Consider the following 27,126-nt stretch of genomic DNA (forward strand, 5'->3'; position numbering starts at 1 on the left):
GTTAATACTTTATCAGTAAACTGAAAAATACTTGTAATATGATGCCCTGCCCCCAACAAAACACACTAAATTTCAACTTAAGAACAGAGCACAAATTTTCTTTATTCAAGAACACAACAGTATTCTTTATAGCCTACACGAAGGTTTCTCAAAGACTGATGTTTACAGTTCTATAATCACAGAAAAATAGGATTTCAGGTTTCTTGTAATATAACAAGAGCACCAGAAAACAATACCTGTTCCTCTATGGATGCAAGCCAGATATCTTAGGTTTTATAAGGCAATAGTGAAAGAGAAGAAATGTTCATGCAAGTCCCCCAAAAAAGCAAAATAAGAAAATACTTAAGACAATTCACTTACAGATATCATCAGTAGCATCTTCTGAACTTTTCCCGCCACAGCACATAATGAAAGGCACTCTTCGTTCAACTACTGCTCGACACTGCACACACTTTTTCATCAGGTTAGCACAGTCTAGAAAATGGTAACACAGACACTTCTTACAAGAGAGAACATTAATAAGAGCATTGCCTTTCTCTGCTAATTTTTATAACTTAAAACTTCACACTGAAATAATTGTTACACAAGTTATAGCAATATGCAATTTTACCTCCTTAAAATGTTATCAACCTAAGAATGAGTATTCTCCATCCATAGCCTCTAGAATAGAGAGCCCATCATTATGAAAACAATGACATTTTCTAATACAGCTGAATAAACTGTGAAATTTGTTTTTTAAAGAAATAAGTGACACAATAAATATTTCAAGATCTTAAGACCTGAGAATACAGGAGAGAGGTATCATTGACAAATGTCAACTAATACTAGAATTATAAGCTTGCTTACACAATAATTTTCTTTTTATTTATTCATTTATTTATTTATTTTTATTTTACTTTAAGCTCTGGGATACATGTGCAAAACGTGCAGGTTTGTTACACAGGTATATGTGTGCCATGGTGGTTTGCTGCACCTATCAACCCGTCATCTAGGTTTTAAACCCTGTATGCATTAGTTATTTGACCTAATGCTCTCTCTCCCCTTGCCAGCCACCCCCCTGACATGATAATCTTCTAAAAATATTTTCTATTGTAAATGGCTCTTCTCTAAAATTCCTAAAATACATTAAATAATTCTTTCCTTCTCTTATCAAATTGATGCAATGTAACAAGGAAATTGCTTAGTGAATACTTTTTTAATAAAGCAGTTTAGGAAAAAAAATTTAATTTTCAGAATAGACTATCTTTCTAATATTTGATTTGCGAAGGCTATAAACAATATTTCAGAAGAATGCGTTCCCATTCCAAGAAGAATGAGATATCTAGGCACAACTGTATGTTGTAGATTGTTAATATGACCTTACATCTAAACTTGCTAATTAATTGTAAAATAACACAAAGCAATTCAACATATTCTTTCTCATTAATATTTATTATCAAAATATATTCCAGGTTGGATATGGTGGCTCACGCTTGTAATCCCAGTACTTTGGGAGGCCAAGGCAGGTGGATCACAGAAAACTTCTTACAAGGTCAGGAGATCAAGACCATGATGAAACCCCATCTCTACTAAAAATACAAAAACTTTGCCGGGCGTAGGGGCACACAACTATAGTCCCAGCTACTCGGGAGGCTGAGACAGTAGAATAAATAGCACGAACCTGAAAGGCAGAGGTTGCAGTGAGCTAATATCGAGCTACTGCCCTCCAGCCTAGGCAACAGAGCAAGACTGTCTCAAAAAAAAAAATATATATATATATATATATATTCCATATTTTAGCCTACATATCAAGTGTCTTGTTCATTTCAAAAATAGGAAAAATAACGGAAACCATGGCAGAATATCCAGGTTATGGCAAACCACTAGATTTGAACAAAGCACAAACCACTGATGTGGACAGAAGAAGGCCTACACTCCTAATAGTTTACTATGCACACTGCTTAATGGAGAACAGTTAGTTACCAAGGCTGACCTCATGCCAAAGCCTAAACATAAATGGGTCTGATGCTTGGTTATACAAGATGCACTAGGTAGGAGCTAATGCTAAGTGGAAATCTGGTTTGGGATTTGTCTTCAATTTGAAGGCAGAATTTTTTCTTAAATGTAAAGGACTAATTTAATTGCCTAAATACATAATATATAAACACAATTATCTAAAATTAACTGTTAAGTTCAATTATTATATTGTTTCTATCTTTACTTCTGTATTCTCTATTTATATTGTTTCTAACTAATCTTTTTTGAGCACCTCCAAAAGGGATGTAATCTCTCCTTCCTTTGGCCTGCCAAGGCACTTTCACTGCCTAAAATGACTGTGATGGGGATACTGGACTAACTACGTTACTGTATACTCCTTGGGAAAGGAATATATTCCACCTCAGTTTCATCTCCCTTAGCAAATAAATGTTTAAGAGCATGTCTATAAAATCGAGAAAACCATCTACTTCTTATGATTGTTCTGAAAATAAGTGAGGAAACATTCAAAAGGAAATTAAAATTCCTGGTACAGAGTTAAGAGCTCAATAAAAGTTGGTTGTTGCTCTTGTTATTAAATACATTTTAAAGCAAAGACTGTTTTTCCTCTTCCAGCGATGCTATCTAGAGGCACTCAGCATGGTCCAGTGTTTGACGCACCATCACAGGCTTTCCTACAACACAGCGTCTAACAAAACTAGGCTGTCCCAAACCCTGGTATTGTTTACCTTTATATCAAGAAGGTAGGGAAAGCACCAATATCTGCACGTGGCGTGTACCCAGGCAGACTTCAAGGGATTCATGCTGTGAGACCTAAAGTTCTTGTGAGGTTGTCTAAAACTAAAAAAAAAGCATCAGCGTGTCCTATGGTGTTTCCATGACTGCTAAATGTATCCATTACTGCTAAATATATCCATGACAGGATAAAGCATGCTTTCCTTTCAAAGCAGAATATCGTCGTGAAAATGCTGAAGGCACAAGCACAGAGTCAGAAAGCTAAATTTAAAACAGAAACTTTTTTAATTTAAAAAAAAGAAAAAAGGAACAAATGCCATGTAAAAATTCTGAAAGCTCCTGGGGAAAATGTTATATTAAGGCTTAGGATCTGTGTTATCAACTGATAATTATAATCATTTTTCAACTTTCACGTAGGTATCACTTTGATGAATGATAGATGTCAGCAAACTATACCTGAGGGCCAAATCTGACCTGCCATCTGTTTTTATAAAACCAGTTTTATTGAACACAATTAGGCCCATTTATTTACAAATTCTCCATAGTTGTTTTTGCGCTACAGTGCAGAGTAGAGCAGTGGGAAAGAGTTGATTGGTTACTACAGAAACCATATGGCCTATAAAGCCAAAAACATTTACTATTTCACCCTTTACAAAATAAAGTCTGCCAACCTCTGACCTAAGAAAACTTAAGTAACCTGAGTCCTTTTTACTTAAGACAGAGAATTCTCTATGTGCCCTTTTTATAGTAGTGGGTAATCGCCATTATACCACTCTTTGGTAATAAAAAGTCACTTTAGGCAAAATGTTACAGAAGAAAAGCTTCACCCTTAGTTAACCAGTTGCCTAACGGAATTTTTTTTTTTTTTTTTTTTTGAGATGGAGTCTCACTCTGTCACCCAGGCTGGAGTGCAGTGGCGTGATCTCAACTTGCCGAAAGCCTCCTCCTCACAGGTTCAAGCGATCTCCTGCCTCAGCCTCCCAGGTAGCTGGGATTATAGGCATGCGCCACCATACCCGGCTATATTTTGTATTTTAAGTAGAGACAGGGTTTCACCACGTTTGTCAGGCTGGTCTCAAACTCCGGACCTCAAGTGATCCACCCACCTCAGCCTCCAAAGTATTGGGATTACAGGCGTGAGCCACCGCACTCAGCCCCTATTGTAATTTTAAAAAACATCAAAACAGGCCAGGCATAGTGGTTCATATCTATAATCCCAGCACTTTGGGAGGCCAAGGCAAGCGGATCACTTGAGGCCAGGAGTTTCAGACCATCCTGGCTGACATTGCGAAACCCTGTCTCTACTAAAAATACAAAAATTAGCTGGGCGTGGTGGCAAACACCTGTAATTCCAGCTACTCAGGAGGCTGAGACACAAGAATCACTTGAATCAGGGAGATGGAGGTTGCAGTAAGCCAATTGTGCCACTGCACTCCAGCCTGGGTGACAGAGCCAGACTCTGCAAAAAAAAAAAAAAAAAATCCTTCATTGACAAAATGAAGAAAAGCAAAGGGAAGAGGAGAATATTTAATAGTGTATGAACTTGAAAAGAACAAGGAGGATATAAAAAGCAAAGGCCTTCAAGAGGATATGTTTAAAAGAATCTTTAAAACATCTTTTAAATTTTAATACTGCCCTCACAAAGAAAAGATTTCTAAAAGCTCTCTTGACATAAAATCTTACAGAAGGCCAGAAATTACAGCACCAGAAATGGTTGCTGTTGGTTCTTCTGCAGTGAGGAAAGTATGCAAGAGAGGCAGTATTAAGGTGAAGACAAATGAAGACGTGCTAATTTTATATGTGAACAAAGGCTAGACTAAATGTTTCAATATTCATTTTTCAAAATAAATTTATATTACATGTGGAAAAAGACCCTTTTGTGCAATACAACTGAAATCAAAATCCAAGGTGGTAGAACACAGCTTATTCAGTCTTCCCTAATGCTCAGACACATGGAAAGAAACAGCGGACATTCTAGTACAGAGAAAGAAATAGAAGGTACTCAAGCCCCATCAACTTTTTTGTGACTTATCCAAAATCAAAAGCACAAATATAAATTTTGTTTCATTTTCTATTTTTATAATAATATTGAGGAACTCTGCATTGGCTACTTACTCTCACAAGCACACATGTGGCCGCAGGGTTGAAAAAGAACAGCCGCTTTCTTGTCAGAGCAAACCACACATTCTTCAATCTATAGAAAAAGCAGTTACAGCATAGTGACCATCTATGGATAAATCTAGTAACTCTAACAGGTTCATTTATATCCAAATGTATTTCCTCCATCAGAAAACACTCGAGGCACAGAGAAATTTAACACATACTTCCCCTCGCCTCTACTTTCCTGGTTATTCATTTTCACATCTTTACATACCCTGCTTAACAGGTACTTATTTCTAGTCTACATTTATCTCCCTATCTGTCCTAAAATATAGACTAGAAGAAACTCCATGTCCTCTGAGGAAGCCTCTGGAGGCTTTAATTTTTTTTCCCCATAAAAACTACTTTTGAGGGGGAACTAAAAAGACAATGAACAAATAAAGTAGTAAAATAAGAAATGACTAAGACAGATTTCTAATATTAATAAAAATCTACCTAGATCAGCCAAATTCCTAAAATCCAACAGGGATTTTTCTGTTTACCCACATTTAAAGAACTATACCTAAAAGTGTCCTTTTCTAGAACTTGGTCAATTCCCAAGCTGCCTGAAGCCCACAGCTTTGGGCTATTCTTTCTCCCTGATCTCTAGCAAGACTTCCACAGCCTATTCATAATCTCCCTCACTTTCAACCTCCTCTTCATGTCCACTTAATCTGAGCTTGGGAGTTTTAACTATTAACCACCTTGGCTCTGACTTCCTGTATCCCCACCCCATCACCCCTGGCTACACATCTGTCTTTGACCTATTCTCCCTTCTAACACTTAGTCACATTTAACCATCTCTTGTCACTTAATATTACCATTCAAAAATGGTAACCACCACTTGCCTACAGCATCAACCAAACAGCCAAATACTGCATGCTCACATGCTCTCTTTCTCTCTATGGACTTTCCCAACTTACATCTCAGTATGCACACAGAATTTATGTTAAGTATACTAACAGTGGAAAGTGTAAAACATGGTTGATCAAGACACTGACATTCCTGGATTCAAAATCTACCTCCAACACCAACAAATTACCCAACATTGTTGACCTACAACATTATTTATCTAAACAATAAAGAATAATCCTTCACAGGGTGATAAAGAGTAAATCAGACATGTATAAAGTATTTAGTTCAATACATAATATATAAAATCAGTGCTTAATACATAATAATCTTCTTTCTATATAATAATGTGTTGGTTTTTAAAATGATTTCCATTGCATTTTTTTGTCTGAATTGTCTCCTAAGAGTTTAAAATAATATAGCAAAACTGATCTAACAAGCATATCTGTACTTATTCCCCTATTACACGAAAAAAAATTGTAGCCATACCTTTCCCCCCTGAATTATTTCCTCAGGTTATACTTCCAGGAGTGGAATTACTAAACCAAAGCATATTGTGTAATGTTTGTACATACAGCTGGGTTGGCCTCCTAGCCTCCAGCAGTGTTTAAAGAGTGCCTGTTTGCCACTTTCCTTGCTAACATTTTTTTAAACATATTTTTGCTATTTCAACAGAAATAGTTCATGTTAATTCGATTAATTTATTTGTATTTCTCTAATAGAAAAGGATCCCATGCTTGTTTATACCTCCCTCCAAATACTTTAATTTGTAATTCTTCAATGAAGATGTACACTATCCTTTAACCACTTGGGGTCACTATTTCTTCATAGTTAAAGGCTGTATAAACCAACCTGTCAAATGTTGAGTGGATATTATCAATAGTTTCTACTTTTTTTCAGGTTTAAAACTTTTATAATTTAAAAATAAAATTGTAAGCCTATTAATTCTTGGAATAACTATATTTAAAAGGTCTGAAAAAGATGACAGCATATTCTTTCCTCTCTCCTTCTCTCTTCCATCAACTATCCCTTGCAGACATCGTTCTTAATTTGGTCTATGCATGGTAACACTGTGAAAAGAAAGAGGCCTTAAGAATCAAGAGACCTGCATTCAAGAACCAGCTATCAGTGCCCTTCTTTGAGCTTCAGCTTTGATAAGAATAATTTCATAGCTGAGACTCTGCTTTTGACAACCTGAGGCTCTGAATTCCTACTCAGTTTATAACTCTCTTATAGCACCTATGAGACACCCAGTATAGCAGAGTAGCTCACATATAAATCATAGTTTACCAACAGACTACAAATTTTTGCAGGTAATTATTATATACATCTTTGTCTTGACTATAAAACAGATGTTCAATAAAGGTTTGTTGAAACAGGATTTAATCTAACAAAAATTTTCAAATACAATGGCAGAATACACAGATCAATCTAAAAACAAAAGAATGGCTTAAATCTTTGTTCTTCTTTTGTATTCTTCCCCAAACTACAACTTTGTAAGAAGATACCTAAAGCAAATTGTAAATGCCAAATAGAATGATCCACAATAATTTATTAAGCAGGGTTAACACCTATGTAATACAAATAAAATGCTAATACAGTGTCTGGGCACACAATAAATGCTATTAGTTCACCCTTCTCACATTTATGAACTGATCAAGCAGCTACTTAATACAAATGAAATGCCAACACAGTGGCACACAGTAAGTGCTACTAGTTCACCTTTCTCACATTGATGAATTGATCAAGCAGCCATATACATACAAGTACTCCAGTATTTCCTACCAAAAATAACTTCCTTGTGCTTTTTCTTGTGCCAAAAATTCTACTAAAGATACATTAATTTGGATCATAAAAACCATCCAGGCTTAGAAGGTTGAAAATGAAGCACTGGCAAGGCAACACCTTTTAAGTTACTGCCAGCTAATTCATTATGAGAATTACTACCAGCTCCTTTCTGATTAATGATGGTTAATGAATAGCTTAAGAAAAAATAAATTGCAAGACAGAAATAAAGATTAAAAAGAGTACAAACTCCCTGAGTTTTTACTTCAAAACCAACATACTCTTAGGTTTAAACTATTCAACTTGAGAAACACTTGTAAGAAACTCAAATCTCACTTTATATGTAACACACACACACATTTGAGTACTGAAAAACTAAAAAATAAACTATTTCAGTAAACCAAAATTAGTAATATGGTACAGTTATAATAAAGCACTAAGGTACCTGGAAAATAATAAAACTAAGAAAAGAACTATACTTTTCAAAAAGGAAAAGGAGTCAGGAGAGACAAAAAGTTCAGAGTAGATAACAGAATTTGGCCATTACTAATTACAGGAAGACAAGACTTTATTTGCATCCAGATGGGACATAATGTGAAGTGCATGGCATCAGCTGTGAAGCTTTCTTGCCAAAAACATTAAGCTGACCCTAATCAAACCATTACATCTAACTTCCAGCTTACAGGAAACACAGAAGATAGAGAGCAAGTTAAACAACACCATGACAAAACAATCAAACAAATCTAGAATGTGTGACATTCCACCAAAAAAATGAATCAAGTCTTTTACAAACATGAATGAGAAACAGTTTGTGTACTCCAAAAAAAGTATAGGACACTAAATCTAAAGTAGAATTAAATGTATCCTTAGGTTATAGGGAGCTTTGAAAGCAAAATGGTAGATAATTTTAACTTTGCATACACTTTTGATATAATGAAGAAAACACATTAAGAGCTAAAAAAAATGTCGACAGTAAAAATGGTATATCAATAAACTCAGATAATAATGAACTTAGCAAATCAGTACCTTAATAAGCAAGATTGTAAACCAGCAATAAATTAAGAAATTCTGAACTGATCTCCTGATAAATGCAGCAATTACACATTCCTATAATTAAATCATTATTTGGAAGAGCAAAGTTATACAAACCCATGATGTCACATAATCTTATTTATCATTAATTCTAGTCTCAAAGAACTTCATAAAATGACAAAATACTATATTAAATATATCTTACCTTTGTCCTGGATTGAACCTGTTCTTTACAGATGAGGCATTTCTTGACTCGTGGAGAACATAAAGAACATGTAGCAATATGTCCACATGGGCCAAAAAGAGTATCTCTCTTCATATCTGAGCACACCATACACTCTTCTAAGGTTTCAGAATCATTACTAATCATAGAAGGACTCCGAGAACCCACTTGACCACTAATAAAAGAAAATATTTCAAATCAAGCCGAACATATTACAAATTCACTAATTAAAATGTTTAAAAACATACCTGGAGCATCATTAGTATACATAAAAACCAGTCATATTAAAAAAATTAAGCTTTGACATCTGTATGTAAAACATTGTATTTTTCTGTTTATACACATCTCTGCATCTTTAGGTGCTTCTAACACACTTCAAACTTCAAACTGAACACTCACCCACCCAATGGAAAGGATGAATCTTCTAACAGAGAAATAAAAAACAGCAATAAAAAAATAACTCAGCATAAACAAAATTTTGCTCAGAACCTGTTCTATCTATGTAGAACCAGCAGAGGAAGATATAGGAAAAAAACACAAATCCTAACTAGCCCCCATGTTAGTTATCCTAACTAAAGACAGAACAAAGCATCAGAGTCCACAACAGATAGGGTACATTGGAAAATATGACACTTCAGCTGCTATTTTGACATTTTTCTTTAAGTGTATCCTTAAGGAGCATAAAATTATATTACAGAAAGATAGAATGCATCTGTAAACATATAGATACAAGGCACAGAAATACATATGACCACCTACAGCTACAGAAAAGGGATGCCCTGTTTCTACCACAATCTTCAGAAACTCATGAACACATATACACACGAACACACACACGTACACAGAGGGTCCATCTTAGACCCCATTGTTTAAAAGTTATTACTGCAGTAATTATAGTACCTTAAATCTTTATACTTACAGATGCATTCTTTTTTAAAAAAAAAAAAAAAAGATGGAGTTTGGCTCTTGTTGCCCAGGCTGGAGTGCAGTGGCACAATCTCAGCTCACTGCAACCTCTGCCTCCTGGGTTCAAGCGATTCTCCTGCCTCAGCCTCCCAAGTAGCTGGGATTACAGGCATGTGCCAGGCTAATTTTTGTATTTTTAGTAGAGATGGGGTTTCACCACGTTAGTCAGGCTGGTCTCGAACCCCTGACCTCAGATAATCCACCTTCCTTGGCCTCCCAAAGTGCTGGGATTACAGGCGTGAGCCACCGCACCCAGCTGATGCATTCTCTTTTTGTAATAGAATTTCATGTTCCTTAAGAATACACTTAAAGAAATGTATATACTTCACAATATTAACTTCACCTATAACACAGTTCTATGCACAGTTTCCAAAAAGATGGCATTTCATCACTACACACAAATTATAAGAGGGCCAAGGAACATAAAGGTTAAGGAACAGCTACTGAAATGTTCAGTGACAAGAACCTGGTATAAAAAGCAACAACAGCTGCACAGTACTGTTCAGATAAAAAAGCAATGAGATGTGTACCTTTTTGTACATCCATAAAATCTCATAAGGAAATTATGTCATAAATGATAATTTAAATCACTGACATATCTTATGTTCAAAAAAAGAGACAAATGTGAAATGATCATCTTCAGAGAAAACTCCACTAGGAATTGGTTCATTCATTTGTTCATTCTGTCAATTCTCCATTGATACTTACTGAGTGCACCTGTCAGGCACTGACCAGGGTGCTAGATTTATTACAGAGTTCGTGTGAGATATACCCTGTTCATGGAGTGTAAGTTGCTTCTCTTAGGAGGATTCTATTAAAATTTTAAATATAGAGCCAGGCACAGTGGCACATGCATATAGGCCTAGCTATTTGGGAGGATGAAGCAGCAGGATCACTTGAGCCCAGGAGTTAAAGTCCAACCTGGGCAACACAGCAAGACCTATCTTTAAAAAAATAATAATAATAAAATAAAAAATAAATACAACTTAAAATACATATAACATTGATAAAGAAATTTTACTAGAAGACTTTTTCTTACAAATTCCTCTAATACATGGAAGTACTACAAGATCAGACTAGTTTAGAAAAGTTTCTTGGAACTTAAGTATGGAGCATTGCACTTAATGTGGGGAATATGGCATAAAATAAGAGATATGCTGCCTGCAGAAAAATTTTCAAGGAAGAAAAATTTCAGGGAAGAAAGCGTAAACACAAAGATATAGGAAAAGCAAGGATAAAGACATTTTCAAGTAGGCACATCCTCCATTATAAAACCACATGATACTTTCTGTACAGAATATTAAGTTTTATGATAATAAATAATACCAACCTGACTTTTTCCTTATGACACTTTGCCAGTGCTTTGCAGAGATTTGGATCAGGACAGAGATCAAGTGGTGACTGACCCTTCTTATTTCGAATGCTCAAGTCAGCGCCATTGGCTGCCAAGAAACAGGCAATAGATGCTGCACTCTTCTTTTCTGCCCCCTGGGTACCAAGTCCCATTATTAACTGAAATAAAATAAAAAGAGTCATGATTTTCCCTCTAGGAATCTGCCATCAATTCTTACCATCGTGTGTGTGTGTGTGTGTGTGTGTGTGTGTGTCGGATATTTATGCGGTCCAGTCCTAATGTTCCCTCTCCACTGCTCTACCCCTGGTTTTCTCAAGCATACAGACAAGTATGCTTCCTCCAGCTGTAGAGGTGGACCAAATACGGCCCAAACCAGTCAGATATCTCTAACCTTACCTATATGACTAGTACAGGAATGGACACATAACCCAAATCAAGTCAATTAAGGCCAATAGAACTCAAAAGTGGGAATTCTGATTAAGATACTGAAGAAACACTGCTCTCTTTCCTAATTAATTTAGCCCTGGAGCTGCTAGCAATCAACTCAAAATAATGACCAGAGAGACAACTGAGAAAAGAACCAATGACTAGGAATTGAGCCAAGATATGGAAAATATGACAAAACAGGTTCTGATGTTATTATCTTATATGAAAATAATTGCAGTAATTGTTAACATTTATTATCTAAAATGGATCAAGTATTATTTTACACACTTGCGATGATCTTTACAATGCCTTATGGAGGTAAGTGCTCTCCTCTTCCCATTTTAAAATGAGAAAAAAAGAGGCACACTAGAGTTAAGAGAATTTACCCATGGTCATAAATAAGGCAGCAGTTCTCAAACACTTTGGTCTCAGAACCTTTTTACCCTCCTAAAAATGACTCCAGGATTCATATGGAAAGGTGAAGGACTTAGAATAACCAAATAACTTTGAAAAACAAGAAAACTGGACTTACACTACCTGACTTCAACACATTTTATGAAGACAGTAATCAAGACTGGGGCTGGCATCACATAGCTAAAAACAAAGACCAACAGAACAGAATACATGATCCAGAAAGAGATCTTCACTATACAATTAACTGATTTTGGATAAAAGTATACTGGCAATTCGGTAGAAAAAGAAAGTCTTTTCAACTAATGGTACTGGAACAACTGAATATCCACAAGTAAATGAACCTGGATCCATACATCACATTATATAAAAATTAATTCAAAAAGAATCATAGACCTAAACGTAACAGCTAAAATTTTATAAACTTCTAGTACAAAACATAAAAGTAAACCTTAGTGATCTTCGGTTTGGCAAAGATTTCTCAGACAGAACACACACACACAAACAAATGAAAGAAAAACTTGATAAATTAGACTTCCTCACAATTTAAAAAAAACTGACTCTTCCAAATCATTGTTAAAAGAATGAAAAGACAAATCTCCTACAGACTGGGAGAAATTATGTGCATATCACATATAAAAAATTTGTATTCCAATTACATAAAGAACTCTCAAAACTCAGTAATAAGAAAACAAACAGCACAATAGAATAATGAACAAAAGATATGAGCAGACACTTCATAAAATACATGTGGTGACAAGCAAATGAAAAGATGCTCAATATCAAAAGTCATTAGGGAAATGCAAATTAAACCACAATAAGATACCACTACATATCTATCTGAATGACTGAAGTTAAAAAGAACTGAACAACTTTTGGTAAAAATGTGGAACCATAAGTTAGTATTGACTAGAACTCAGTTCATAAACTAAATTTCTAAGTACATAGCCCTGATAAAATATTTTATCCAATACAGATTAGATTACCAGTAAATATAAGATCTTACATAAAAAGATTCTTCCACTAGTACTGAATGAAAGATGATCTTTACTCACCGTGTTTTTGGATGGCTCCCACGCAGCATCCACCTTCCCCACATCTTGCATATCTTGGAGCTGACGCAGCTGAGACAAAGTGTGATGCCTTAGAGCTTCATGCAAAGGAGTATCCCCATCCTTATCCTGAATATCGAGCTTGGCACCTGCACGGACCAAAAGCTAAAAGAGAAAGATGTCTCATTTTGGTAGTGTCTACATCCATAAGAAACTTCAGCATATCTAAAGTAACAGTGAGAGCACCCTGGACCTACTGAAGAAGTTACCACTGAAGCTAATCACTTTTATGTTTTTGCCTTCTACTCTTCCAACTCTGTGGCTCCTTACGAAGAGTGACGTGTTCTGGTTATTTAAATATATTGAATTAGAGAAAATAAAAATAAATGAGAAACGATATGTTGCTTAATTCACCTAATCTAACATGATGGTAACGGGGAGATAGTTAAGACTTTATTTCTCTTTTTAACTGTAGATGTATAACTTGAGATATTTTTAAGCACTTATGCCAGATCAAATCATGATGTTCAAAATTCTTCTATATGTAAACAAACAAGCAAATGTTATTGTTGATTCCATCCTGTTTTGGTCAATTTTCTCCAAATGTATGGTCATGAGGAAAGCCATGGAGGATAGCAAGAGGAATTTCAAATAACAATAGATGTGAACAGTGTTTGCTAAACTACAACCTCTTAGATAAAAATGCATAGTTGACATATTTCAATAGATTACTTAAGCAGTAAATATAAGTTTATTACAACCTTGCTTATGGTGTTTTAACAATTTTCCTAATCCTTTCTATGATACTTATTGAAGAGCTTTAGAAAAGTACCATCTATAGAAGCCAATCTCAAGCATATAGTCTTACCAGTCTTGGCAAATCACATTGCATTTAGATTTACTTATATCTAACTGTGCCATTTTGAGACATTTAACACTGTATCATTTCAATTTTCAGGAAGTTCTAAAAATCTGTATGGTTAAAATATAATTGTAAGCTAAAACATATGTCAATACTTTACCCTAACAATTTGGGTATGCTGTCGTTCAACAGCAAGGTGTAGGGCAGTTTGTTGGTTCACATTCTGGATATCCAGGTTTGCATTACCCTGAACAAGAAGAACAAATTTTAAATGGTTAATTGACAACAGTAATGAGCACAAAAACTATAAATACTTATAAGGAATAAATAACACCAGACACTGCAGGCTACTTTCTCCTTCAGCTGCTGCAATGTTATTCTCATATGGTAACAGTTGCTGCTGAAGTAGAAAACATGGATGGGGCAGCAAACTTTCTGAAGTAAAACAGCAAGTTTTAAAAATCATTTTTATTATGGTAATTCCATCTAAGAACAGTTAAAAAGAACAAAGCACAGTGGAGATCAAACACAGCTCTCTTACAATCTCCACTATAAAGCAATGGAGATAACTCCTTTGAACTGTAAATATTTCCTGAAAAGTTATATTAACACATCTTCATATTGGATTTAGATTTATTTTAATGACCTATTAAGTTCACTTCCCCTTGCTGCATATTTGAGCTCTTCCTCACTCTGTGAAAAGAAACTTTGCTTGATGTGACAAGGCAATGCTTAATTAGTACATAAAATTATGTACTAAAGTAAGCAGAAAGTCCTACCCAATCCTAGGACAGCCAAAGAACCATATGAGAACAGCTGAACCCTAATGAAGAAAGGGACTAAGGAGCAAAATAACTGCACTTGGGAGTTAGGGGACTTAGGTCGAAGCTCTATTATCTATTTCCTCAGCTCCAAAATGGTGACAGTTACAACCTGTTGCACAGGGTTAATGTGAAGTTTAAGAAAAAGAACATATAAAACTGCCTAGCAAATGTCTAGCATAATTTTTAAAAATGAGATGAGCCAGGCACGGTGGCTCACGCCTGTAATCCCAGCATTTTGGAAGACCAAGGAAGGTGGATCACCCAGAGGTCAGGACCAATATGGAGAAACCCCATCTCTACTAAAAATACAAAATTAGCTGGTCATGGTGGTGCATGTCTGCAATCCCAGCTACTTGGAAGGCTGAGGCTGGAGAATCACTTGAACTTAGGAGGCAGAAGTTGTGGTGAGCCCATATTGCACCATTGCACTCCAGACTGGGCAACAAGAGTGAAACTCCATCTCAAAAAAAAAAAAAAAATCAAGAAACAGCTGAAGATTCAAAAGATAAGCTTTGATCATTTTGTTTAGGTCTCAGAACCACACATGCCCTCTGATTACAACTTTGATCCCAGGGGCTATCTAGTGGAGCTGAAACTTTGGTAATGTTATGTCATATTCTCCAAGATGGGAAGGTCTCATTTGTTTTTATTATTTTTTTTTGGTGATCAGAGGCACCTGATTTCAGATTTTTTTTTTTTTTTTTTTTTGAGACAGGGTCTCACTCTGTCACCTAGGCTGGAGTGCAGTGGCACATTGCAGCCTCAAACACCTGGGCTTAAGGAATCCTCCCGCCTTAGCCTCCCGAATTATCAGCTTAATTTTTTTATGTCTATTTCTCATATAAATGTGAACAGTGGGGATTTTCTTTAAGTTATCTGAGTTTTCCCATCATTTACATTTCACTAAATAGTATTCATTGCATGGGTGCACCACAATTTGTACAATTTGTTTATCCAGGCACTAGTTAATGAATATTTGGCTTTGCTTCCAATACAGGGCTATTATAAACAATCCTACTACAAATATTTAGTACAAGTATTTGCTTGGAAAGGTGTCTTATGTTCTCTTGGGTACATACCTAGAAGTGGGATAGCTGAGTCACATGGTAAATATATGTCTAACTTTGTAAGAAACCACTAATTTGTTTTTCAAAGTGCCTGCTTTAAAAAAACACCAGCAATGTACATGAGTTCTAATTGTTCCACATCCTAACCAATACTTGGTTTTATTGGTGTTTTAATTTTAGTCATTCTAGTGGGCGATTGGTGGTAACTAGTTGTGATTATAATTTCTATTTCCTTAATCACCAATAACATTTTCATTTGCATTTGCTGTGCTTCTCCTTTAATAAAGTGGATGTTTAAATCTTTTGCCCATTTTTTAAAGTCCATTTATTTATTTATTTAGAGATAGTGTCTCACTCCCTCTCTGCCTGGGCTGGAAAGCAGTGGCGTGATCTCAGCTCACTACCTCCTCTACTTCCCAGGTTCAAGCAATTATCCTGCCTCAGCTTCCCGAGTAGCTGGGGACTACAGGCACGTGCACCATGCCCGGTCAATTTTTATATTTTTAGTAGAGATGGAGTTTTATGATGTTGGCCAGGCCAGTCTCAAACTCCTGACCTCAAGTGACCCACCCATCTCAGCCTCCCAAAGTGCTGGGATTACAGGTGTGAGCCACAGCACCCAGCCATTCCTTTTATTATTAAATTGTGAGATTTCTGGATTCCAATCCTTTGTCAAATATGTTTTCCCTACTGTGGCTTTGCTATTCACTTTCTTAATGGTGTCTTTTGATGAGTGTAAGTTTAGTTTTTGATGAAGTCTAATTTATTAATCTTTTTTCTTTTTTGATTATGGCTTTCTGTCTCCTAAAAACTTTGTGCACCTCATTGTCAGAAAATGTACTCATGTTTTCCTCTAATGTTTTGTGTTTGATTTTGTTCTGTTTTGTTTTTAAGATAAGGCCTCGTTCTGTTGCCCAGGCTGGAGTGCAGTGGCACAATCATGGCTCTCTGATGCCTCAACCTTCCAGGATCAAGTGATCCTCCACTTCAGCCTCCCAAGTACCTGGGACACAGGCACATGCCACCATGCCTAGCTAATTAAAAATAAATATATTTTGTAGAGATGAGATCTCATAATGTTGCCCAGGCTGGTCTCAAACTACTAGACTCAAGCAATTCTTCTGCCTCAGCCTCCTAAAGTGCCAGGATTACAGCTATAAGTCACCAGGCCTGGCTGGCTTTATGGTTTAAGCTTTTATGTTCACATCTATAACCCATTTAATTTTTTGATAAGTTGTGAAGTAAAGTCAAGGTTTTTGTTCATTTTTTTGCTGTTGTTGTTTTTGGTATATGGATATCTACTTGGTTTAGCCCTGTTTGGGGGAAACAATCCTTTCCCATATTACTTCAGTACTTCTATAAAAAAGTAATTGACCAGTCTGGACGCAATGGCTCACGCCTGTAATCCCAGCACTTCGGGAGGTCAAGGCAGGCGGATCACGAGGTCAGGAGATCAAGACCATCCTAGCGAATATGGTGAAACCCCGTCTCTACTGAAAAATACAAAAATTAGCCAGCCATGGTGGCACATGCCTGTAATCCCAGCTACTCGGGAAACTGAGGCAGGAGAATCATTTGAACCCGGGAGGTGGAGGTTGCAGTGAGCCAAGATGGCACCATTGCACTCAAGCCTGGTGAGCGAGTGAGGCTCCCTCTCAAAAAAAAAAAAAAAGTAATTGACCATATATGTGTGATTCTTTTTTCTCTTAAGTAATTTTGAGTTGCTGTTTATACATGTGTATGCTTCTACTTCTGCATTTTTTATTCTTTTGGTTTGTATGATTGCTACAGAAAATACTAAGTAATCTATAGAGAAGATATTAGAATAAATGAGTTTCAGCAAGGTCACAGGATATATGGGAAATATACAAAAATTGTATTTACATTTACTAGCAATATGCAACTGGAAATTTAAATGTAAAAACAATTATATTGAGTGACTCATTGACAGGGCAACTCTGTTGCCTGGGCTAGAATGCAGTGGACAGTTCACTGTAACCTCAAACTGCTGTGCTCAAGCAGTCTTCCTGCTTCAGCCTCCTGAGTAGCTGGCATTACAGGGGTGTGCCACCACATCCAGCTAAAATACAATTTATAATAGCACCCCCAAAAAGCTACTGGATAATAAATCTAGTATGTGCGAGAGCAATCAAACTCCCAACAGACTTTATTAAACTAATAAGCTAATTCTAAAATTTATATGGACAAGGCATGGTGGTACTTTGGGAGGTTGAGACAAGAGGATCACTTGAGCCCAGGAGTTTGAGACCAGCCTGGGCAGCATAGTGAGACCTTGTCTCTACAAAAAAATAAATAAATAAATAAATAAAAGCCAGGCACGTCTACAGTCCCAGCTACTTGGGAGGCTGAGGTAGGAGGATCACTTGAGCCTGGGAGGTCAAGGCTGCAGTGAGCCATGATTGTACCACTGTACTCCAGCCTGGGTGACAGAGTGAGACCCAGTCTCAAAAACAAAGAAAGACTGGGCGCCGTGGCTCACGCCTGTAATACCAGCACTTTGGGAAGCTGAGGCAGGCAGATCACCTGAGGTCAGGAGTTTGAGAACAGCCTGACCAACCTGGAGAAACCCCATCTCTACTAAAAATTCAAAAAAAAATTAGCCAGGAGTGGTGGCAGTCACCTGTAATCCCAGCTACTTGGGAGGCTGAGGCAGGAGAATCTCTTGAACCTGGGAGGCGGAGGTTGCAGTGAGCTGAGATCATGCCACTGCACGCCAGCCTGGGTAACAAGAGCAAAATTCGTCTCAAAAAAAAAAAACAATTATATGCAAATACAAAAGATCTAGAACATTAGAGTAATTCTGAGGAGAAGAAGAACAAAGAGGATTTAATCTACCTGATTTCAAGACTTACAATAAGGCAACAATAAGGAAGGCAGCATGATAGTGGCATAAGGTCATTTAGATTTTGAATAAAAAGGATTTATCATAATTAACAGGGAGCAGTAACTTTAATAGTAAAGATTTAAGGTAGTAGTGGGGGAAGGTAGCTTAACTTTTGAACTATTTTTTTTAAATTTCTGTAGTTTTTGGAATGTATACTTCATAATTTGGTACTTAATTACATATATTATTTGCTCAATTTTTCTGCTGTTTCATCTTCTTGACTATAAATTCCTTGAAGTCAGGAATCACAGATAACTCTTTGATAACTTCAGTGCATCTATATGGCATATACTTTACTGAAGCATACGAAAAATTTGCTGAAATTACTGAAATATCCTAAAACTACAAAATAGGCTCCCCCCAAAATCCAATCTCATAAAAATGTAGAGTCATCTTATTCTTGAGATAAATGATATGACTAAAGTGAGCATGTACTGCCATTGAGCCACAAATTCCAGGGGTCAGCAGTAGTTGTGAAATAAATCCCCTGATCTTAGCGCAAACTGCAGTCTGATGACAACTGGCCACACTGTTTAAGTATCAACATGGATGGTGTTTGGTGCTGTGGTTGATGATACTTCTGTAACAGTGGCAGCAATTCTGAGAAATCCCTGTTAGTTGATGTCCATTTCATAGGACCAATCCAGGAAGACTGTGCAGAGGAAATCCTGGGAACTGAGGGACTCACTCTCATACACCCTGCATTTAAGAAGTATTAGGCAGAAGACAGAATATGTATTATATCTGAATTTTCATCATCATAAGGTTTACTATAACCTGTTAATAGGCAATTTATAAAGTAATAAATAAATGAATGGCAATGGTCCCAAATTGTTTAAAAAAATTATTTAACTCTTTTCTTACCTGATGTACCAACAGTTCAGCCACTTCTACATGATTATTAAGGGCAGCCAGATGTAAGGCAGTATAACCATCATCTTTCTTCTCATCCACAATCCATGGTCTTGGTAATTTAGATAGTAAAACACGCATTGCACTGAAAGTTAAATTCATATTATTTCTATATTTACATAATTTGATATATTTATTTTCTTTAGAAAAATATACTCAAAAGGAACTTTTGCAACAATCAAATGAAGATATTCCTCTTTAAAAATATCATGCTCTTAGAGACAAACAGAAACTCTACTTTTCTAAATCTCAAATATGCAGCTTTTTAATTTAATTTTTTTTAAGAGATAAGGTCTCGCTATGTTGCCCAGCCTGGCCTTGACAGAGACTACAAGTGCATGCCACCATGCCCAGCTAGCTTTTTGACATTTTGAGAGGTAGACACACTGTCATATTTGGGAAATAGAATGAATTCCTACAAAGAGGAAACATAAGAGGAATAAACCAAAGAGAAAAGAAATACACCCTAATAAGGGCACCACTTTGGCTTTGTGGAATCTCTCAGGTTCAGCATCAACAGTATTTATTAATGAAAACGTTAATGAAGAACAGTTAGATGACAATTTTTAGAAGTAGGAAAAACTATGATAATTAAAACACTATATATGCTGAACTATCTTAGACAGCTGGCAGATTATTGTATAGCTGGTTATCATGAAGTGCAGAGTTAAAATTTAAAGTATGTCATTTAGAAGTAGTAAATCAAGTTTAGAGCAAAACACACAAAATGGCCATTATATTTAATATTTAAAATTTAAAAATCAGTAATAAAATATTTACAAAGTAAAGGAAGAAAGTTATATGAAAGAGAATCAAAGATTTAAAACTGCAAGCATAATAGAGCAGAACTAAGTTCAAGAAGTCTGAGAATGGTTTATGAAGGATCAAAGAACCTCTAAAATTATACTTAATCATTTGGAAACTTTTATTAGACTTTTTAAACAGGTTTATGAACCCAAAGTTTACTGAGAATCACAGCGTACAGAGTCCCTTCCATGGATGTTACTGAGTTACGATCACTGTCTGGAGATAACAGACTTCTTTGGAAAGCTATGGGCTCTCTTCCAGAGAAATGCATGTCAAAATCTTTGCCTATTAATACAATTTTGGGTGAGTCTATGAACCCTTAAATCCCATTCATGGGCTTCATATAAGACTAAGGTTTTCTGCTTTTGTTTTTAGTCACTAGTAAGAATTTTAATCCTCCTCATTCCATAAACAGAAATAAAATACTAGATACTGTATAGACTTTGAGATTCCTAATGAGAAAAAGTATTGGTACCACATTATACTACTGATGTTTGGATAGTCATGATGTCAGTGTCATACATTATCTCTTACCCTATGCATATGAGCATTTAAGAAACAGAATTTACAGGGGTTTTACAGTTCCGGAAAATTTAAAAGATACAAGTATTAAATCATGTGAAAAAGACATTTTATGAAAAACAAAATATAAAAATAATAATGTAAATACTTATTGATTTAAACAAAAATTGTGATATAATCATGTTGAGAGGAATGGTAGTAACAGAGGGTATTAGTTTTAAATCTTCATTTTCCATAACATGAAATCACTAGACACCTATAATTGATAAATTAAGAAATTATAGGATAAGTCACAAGTTATTGGTGGGGACAAAAAAGGGGTAAGGAAGGATGAAGCAGAAGGCATTTATTTTTCATTATAAGCTTCGTAGTAACATCCGACTTAACTATGTACAAATATTAGCTTGATTAAAAACTTCTTTTTGTTTTTTTCTGAAACAGAGTTTCTCTCTGTTGTCCAGGCTAGAGTGCAGTGGCAATCAGAGTTCACTGCAGCTTCAACCTCCCAGGCTAAGTGATCCTGCTGCCTCAGCCTCCTGAGTAGCTGGGAGTAAAGGTGCATGCCACCATGCCTGGCTAATTTTTTGTATTATTTGTAGAGACAGGGTTTCACCATGTTGCCCAGGCTGGTCTTGAACTCCTGAGCTTAAGCAATCTGCCTGCCTCAGTCTCCCAAAGTGCTGGGATTACAAGCATAAGCCACCATGCCCAGCCTAAAAACATTTTTGAAATCAAATCACTAAGTTAATATTTGGGCTTACTGCCTTGAAATATTTTTAACTTGCACCTTTATTCCTTTTAGCCTCTCAGATATATGAATGTTACAGTAAGTATCAAATTATAAAGTATAGTTCACACTAACTTCATCAAGTTTGTTTAAAGTCTTTTAATTAAATAGCTATTTCTGAGAAGATGTTAATAGAATCATGTTTTCCACTGTCTTCCATTCTAGTTTCAGGAGTATATTTCCATATTATTAGGTTGGTGCAAAAGTAATTGCAGTTTTTGCCATTAAAAGTAATACAGTGCCAACAGCTCAAAGATAGAAAAGGGGCAGGGGAGCAATTCCTCCTCTGGGCACAAGGTGTTCGCTGAGATGAAGTCATCATTTACTTGTTTGTCTGGTCTTGCATTTCATAAGTGAACAGGCTAGGAGAAGCTAAAGTCCCTCAAAAGGGCCGTGGCTCAGAAAGTTATGAACACACTTAAACAGAAACAGATATGATTCTTGAAAGCCTGCTGGCTCTTTGCTGTCTCCTTACTTTGTGTCTTTTTGGTTTTTCCTCTCAGTAGGATATATATAACTGAACTGTCAGAACAAGGGAAAGACAGTAATTTCAGGGTATGACTGAAGTGACAAAAATTGTCCTAGTCCCTTCCAGATCACCTTCTACAAAGTACTCAAATCCTAACATTAAAATGCAAAGGTCAGATTTTTAGGGAGGTAGCTTTCCTCTCAAAACAAATCTACTCTGTTAATTAATCCCACTTACATAAAAATTGCAAATTACAATATTAAATAATCAGAACTAAAATACCATCTTTATTCCCCTTAAAACACTGAGTAAGAAATACAACATAAAAATAAAAATTGAAAAACAATGTGGCACTATTTAATAGAAATGCCTCATTTTAAACTGATTAAATAAATTGTTAAAACACTAGCAAGGTATTTTAAATAGAAATGGTGATTTGAGATTTCCCACAGAAACAATGTTCTATTGGCAAATGAGGTGACTACTTCAGATAACAGTTAAGTAAATAAAACATACAGATAGCAACTAGAGAAAAAGATTTGTAGAAGAGGAGATCCAGAAGTCCAATTAAGCTAAAAGTTAAATCACCAGGATGGAATTACAATAAAAAAAGATGAAAACTATGTGTCTTTGTCTGGAAAATAGTAACTGGTTTTAAAAGAGAGAGAAAAAAATGGTTTGTGTGAAGCCTGGAAAAGTAATGAGAAAAAGAATTTGTCTACGTATCCTCAAAATTAACCACAAAGAAAGTCTCCTGACAGACAACCGTGGTATTCTTTTGTGCCCTGCAGTAGAATGCTATATCATCACATGGAATATTATCACAGGTTAATGACACTGTTAAGATCATTCAATCAAATGTCCTGCTCACCAGTCAATTTCCAATTTTAGTTTAACTTTTCAGAGATTTGTTTTCTCCCCCAACAAGTGAAAAAAAAAATCTACTGATTAGCTATTTTGAGAACTATACTTAGCAATATTTCTTTCTGTAAATAGTAATTTGACATTCTGACTTACATATCAATCTCTTACAAGCTTAAATAATGTTATCCCAAGTCCAATTACTTCTGGATCTATAAAGTTAATGCCCAAACCTGGACCCTGTGAAGCCCTCACTATGCATTCTCAACTATAACATCTCTAGCTCATATCTCTACAACAAATGATCATGATTCATACCTAATACCAAAATTGATATAGAAATCTCTTACAAAATACCTATAAGGGCCAGGCGTGGTGGCGCACGCCTATAATCCTATAACATGAAACTTTGGGAAGCCAAGGCAGGTGGCACCTTGGGAGGCTGAGGCGGGTGGATCACTTGAGACCAGGAGTTCGAGACCAGCCTGGCCAACATGGTGAAACCCATCTCTACAAAAAATTCAAAGATTAGCCAGGCATGGTGGTGTATGCCTATAATCTCAGCTACTTGGGAGGCTGAGTCAGGAGAATCACTTGAACCCTGGGAGGCAAAAGTTAGCAGTGAGCCAAGACTCTGTCTCAAAACACACACACACACTTTAAAGCTGTTGTAAAAATTAAATGAGATAATGTATGTAAAAATGTTTCAGTATAGGGTCTCAAACTCTTCAATATAATAGTATTTTCACAACTCTAAGATTACAGACCTATACTCAAACATAGTACAAATTCCTCTTTGCCTCTCTCCTCTTTCCCAACACTCCTTTATTCTTGATCTTGGTTACCCTTGTTACCATTTAATCAGCCATTCTACTCAGAAACCAAGGAATCATTCTAGACCCTTTCCCCTATTACGTCCACATTCAATTTGTCCTGCTGATTCTCCCTTTTCAAACTAAAACTGTTCTTCCCAGTGGCCCCCAACATTCTTTCACTAGGCTGTGATTCTCTTTCCTCAGGACATCTGTAACAGTCTCCCTTCCACATCTATTCTCTATACCACCCAACACAAATCTGACCATTTCTCAATTTTCACAAGTTCTTTTTAAGTAAATCTTTTTAAATTTTGATCAAAAACTTATTGTAAAATATACTTCCCTGCCTTTAATACACATTTAAAAGAACATGAGACTACACCTAATATTTTCTCGAAATCAATTACAGCAAAATCAACTTGATTTACTAAGCTGTGGAGAAACATTATAGATAGCCCAAATCAAAACTAACGCAAGGGTCAACTAGCCAGGAGTGGGTGGATTAATTTTTTTTAATAATCTTTTTATTTTAGAGCAATGTTAGATTTATAGAATATTGCAAAGCTAGCACAGAGTTCCCATATACCCCTCATCCTTATTATTAACATTTTACATTGTATGGTACATTTGTTACAATTAATAAACCAATGTTGAAGCACTGTTTTTAACCAAAGTCCATACTTCATTGAGATTTCCTTAGTTTTATTCAGTGTTCTTTCTCTGCTCCAGAATACCACATTACATTTAGTTGTCTTTTCTCCTTAGCTCCCTTTGATTGTGACAGTTTCCCAGACTTTCCTTGTTTTTGATCAGTCTGATAGCTTTGAAGAGTACTAATGGGTTATTTTGTAGAATATTCCTCCATTGGAATTTGTCTGATGCTTTTCTCATGATTACACTGTGCTATGGGGTTCTTGGGAAGAAGACCACAGAGATAAAGTGCCATTTAATGACATCACATCAAGGGTATACATACTATCAACATGCCATATGACTCTACAAGTTAACCCTGATCACCTGGCTGAAGTAGTGTTCATTATGTTTCTCCAACGTAAACATTCTTTTTTCCCTGTCTCTAAACTATGCTCTTAGGAAGGAAGTAACTATGTACAGCCCATATTTAAGGAGCAGGAAGTATACTTCACCTCCTTGAGGGTGAAGTAACTACATAAATTATTTGAACAGAGACCTATAGCCCTCTCATCTTGATCAAAAATTGCCAACACCCTCAAGAAAACAGAAACAAATAATAATACAGGGCCTCAAAAAAAGAGGTCATCTTTGGGCCTAGTCTGCAAGGTGAGCTAAGCGAAAGTTAAGCAAAACAGTCTCTGGTCCCCTCACTCTCATGTCAACAGCAGTAGTTCAGAGCAGCCTGTCTCCTTCCTTTCCATGGGGCAGGGAATCTTAGGAAGACACACTAAAACTACAACGACAGCTGCAGGCTGTTCCCTGCAGCACTTTAGTTAATTAAGAGGAGGCTGTTAAGCTGCAAGCACTGAAGTCTGTAGAGTTACTGGGATAAAGGTGTTACCAGCTCCAGAATTCAATAATTTTGTTAAGCCAATAGACTGTCTCACCTGTGGAGCAAAGTATATGAGATTTGGAGATATTTTCCCTAATGCTCAATGTGGTTGTTTTCCAAGAGGTTAAGGACATGGATGTTTTAAAGATAAGATCTTACTACCAGTTAAGCAGGCATTTGTGAACAGTGCCAAAGAAGCATTAAGTTCCGGAACAACTAATAGCAGTGCCTAGCATAATCCCTGGCACATGATAGTACTCAAACGTTTGCTGAATGATGAACAAATGAGTTCTAAGAAGTAGAGGGGACAAGCAGCTGTCTGCATTGGTATGTAGTATTCAAATGGCACTGGGTCAATTTTTAGGGCCTGCCATGGTTTGCAATCTTTCTTCAGAGGCAGGCAACATTTTCCCAAGCCCTACTGGCTAAATTGTGGAGGCCTTACATATTAGTATTACTTAAAGCAAAACAATATTAGAATAGCACTGTAGCACATATTAGGTGTTCAATAAATGCTTGCTAAATTAATGAATAATCCCTCAAATAAAGTGGATTCATCCAGAATTCAAAAAGGAATTTATTAAGAAAGTTGATTAACTGCCAGTAGTTCTTTTGGGCATGCTAAAAGCAGGTTACTATACAACTTGAATGCGTTTTGATCAAAAAGGTATACTTCCTATGCCTACTACAGGGAAACTCAGTTTTGCTGAATGGAAGAAATGAATAAACAGATAATCAAATAATCAATTATCTTTCTGAATATACTGAGGCAAAGATATTAGCAATATATATTTGTGCATGGTTGAGTCCCCAAGAACAACTCCCCAACTCATTTCATTATCACAAATCAGAGGAGCAGTGTGGCATAGTGGTGAAGAGCTCCCAGTCTGTAACCAAATTATCTGAGTCCAAATTCTGGCTCTAACAACAATGGCTAGTGACTTCAGCAGATGACTTGACTTCTGTGCCTCAGTTTCCTCATCTGTAAAATGTGAGAAGAATCACAAATCCTACTTTATAGAGTTGTTATGAAAATTAAATGAGTTAATATTTATAAAGGGCTTAGAAAGAATACCTGGCACATAACGCATTATATAAGAGTTTGCTTAAAAAACAAGTACTTTCACTGCTACAAAATCATTAACAAAATGGGGTACTTGAGAAAACTGAAAATTACCTTATTTTACACTTTGAGACATGTCATCTTCTTATAAGTAAAATTATTTCAATATTTAGGAAAGCTGTTTAAAACTGCCCAATATCTAAAGAAGCATTCCTTAATGTCATTGTTTTAAAATAGCCATTCAAAATAATTAAACTGCTAAGATATTAAATGCTAAAGACAAAAAGAATGTGAAGGACACACTTATCTGTAAGTGAATAAGCTCAGAAAACTGATAATGGTTTTCTTGATTCTTAAGGGGACATATTTGGATTAAAAACAAGGTATAGTTGGTTTCTCATGGGCATTTTAGGTGAGATCTTAAATTATATCTCCACAGGTTTATTGGATTTCATGTTTTATTATTTTTTATCTTTGATTAAAAAATTTCAATATCAAAATCTGTTGTGAATATGCTATTAAAATTTAGAACAAAAGCATTTTTTCCTCTGAGTCATACACTACGTAATAGAGTTATAGACAGATTAATGATTATTTCAATCTGTGTAAAGTGTGCAATGATCATACCTAAAAGTTACTTCAGAAAATTAGAGAAACATGACGATGTAGAAGAGATGGAAAAAACACTACACATTTGAATATAAAGTAGAATTCATAATAAAATGCATTTGAATACTTCTACTTGTATAATTACTCAA

General features: G+C 35.9%; 1 protein-coding gene across 1 annotated transcript in view; it reads right to left on the reverse strand.

The window, feature by feature from the left end:
- The window catches only part of MIB1 (MIB E3 ubiquitin protein ligase 1), a 146,176-nt gene that overhangs the window by 13,968 nt on the left and 105,082 nt on the right, over positions 1–27,126 (reverse strand). The window contains exons 13-19 of the mRNA XM_012445029.2: positions 19,472–19,604; positions 13,972–14,058; positions 12,953–13,114; positions 11,037–11,218; positions 8,723–8,915; positions 4,825–4,903; positions 361–474 (exon numbers count right to left, since the gene is read on the reverse strand). Coding sequence (XP_012300452.1) covers positions 361–474; positions 4,825–4,903; positions 8,723–8,915; positions 11,037–11,218; positions 12,953–13,114; positions 13,972–14,058; positions 19,472–19,604 — 950 coding nt within the window. The remainder of the gene's footprint in view (positions 1–360; positions 475–4,824; positions 4,904–8,722; positions 8,916–11,036; positions 11,219–12,952; positions 13,115–13,971; positions 14,059–19,471; positions 19,605–27,126) is intronic.

This window comes from Aotus nancymaae, unplaced genomic scaffold (genome assembly GCF_030222135.1).
Source record: "Aotus nancymaae isolate 86718 unplaced genomic scaffold, 86718_ANA_hifiasm-v0.15.2.pri h1tg000020l, whole genome shotgun sequence".
NCBI lineage: Eukaryota > Metazoa > Chordata > Mammalia > Primates > Aotidae > Aotus > Aotus nancymaae.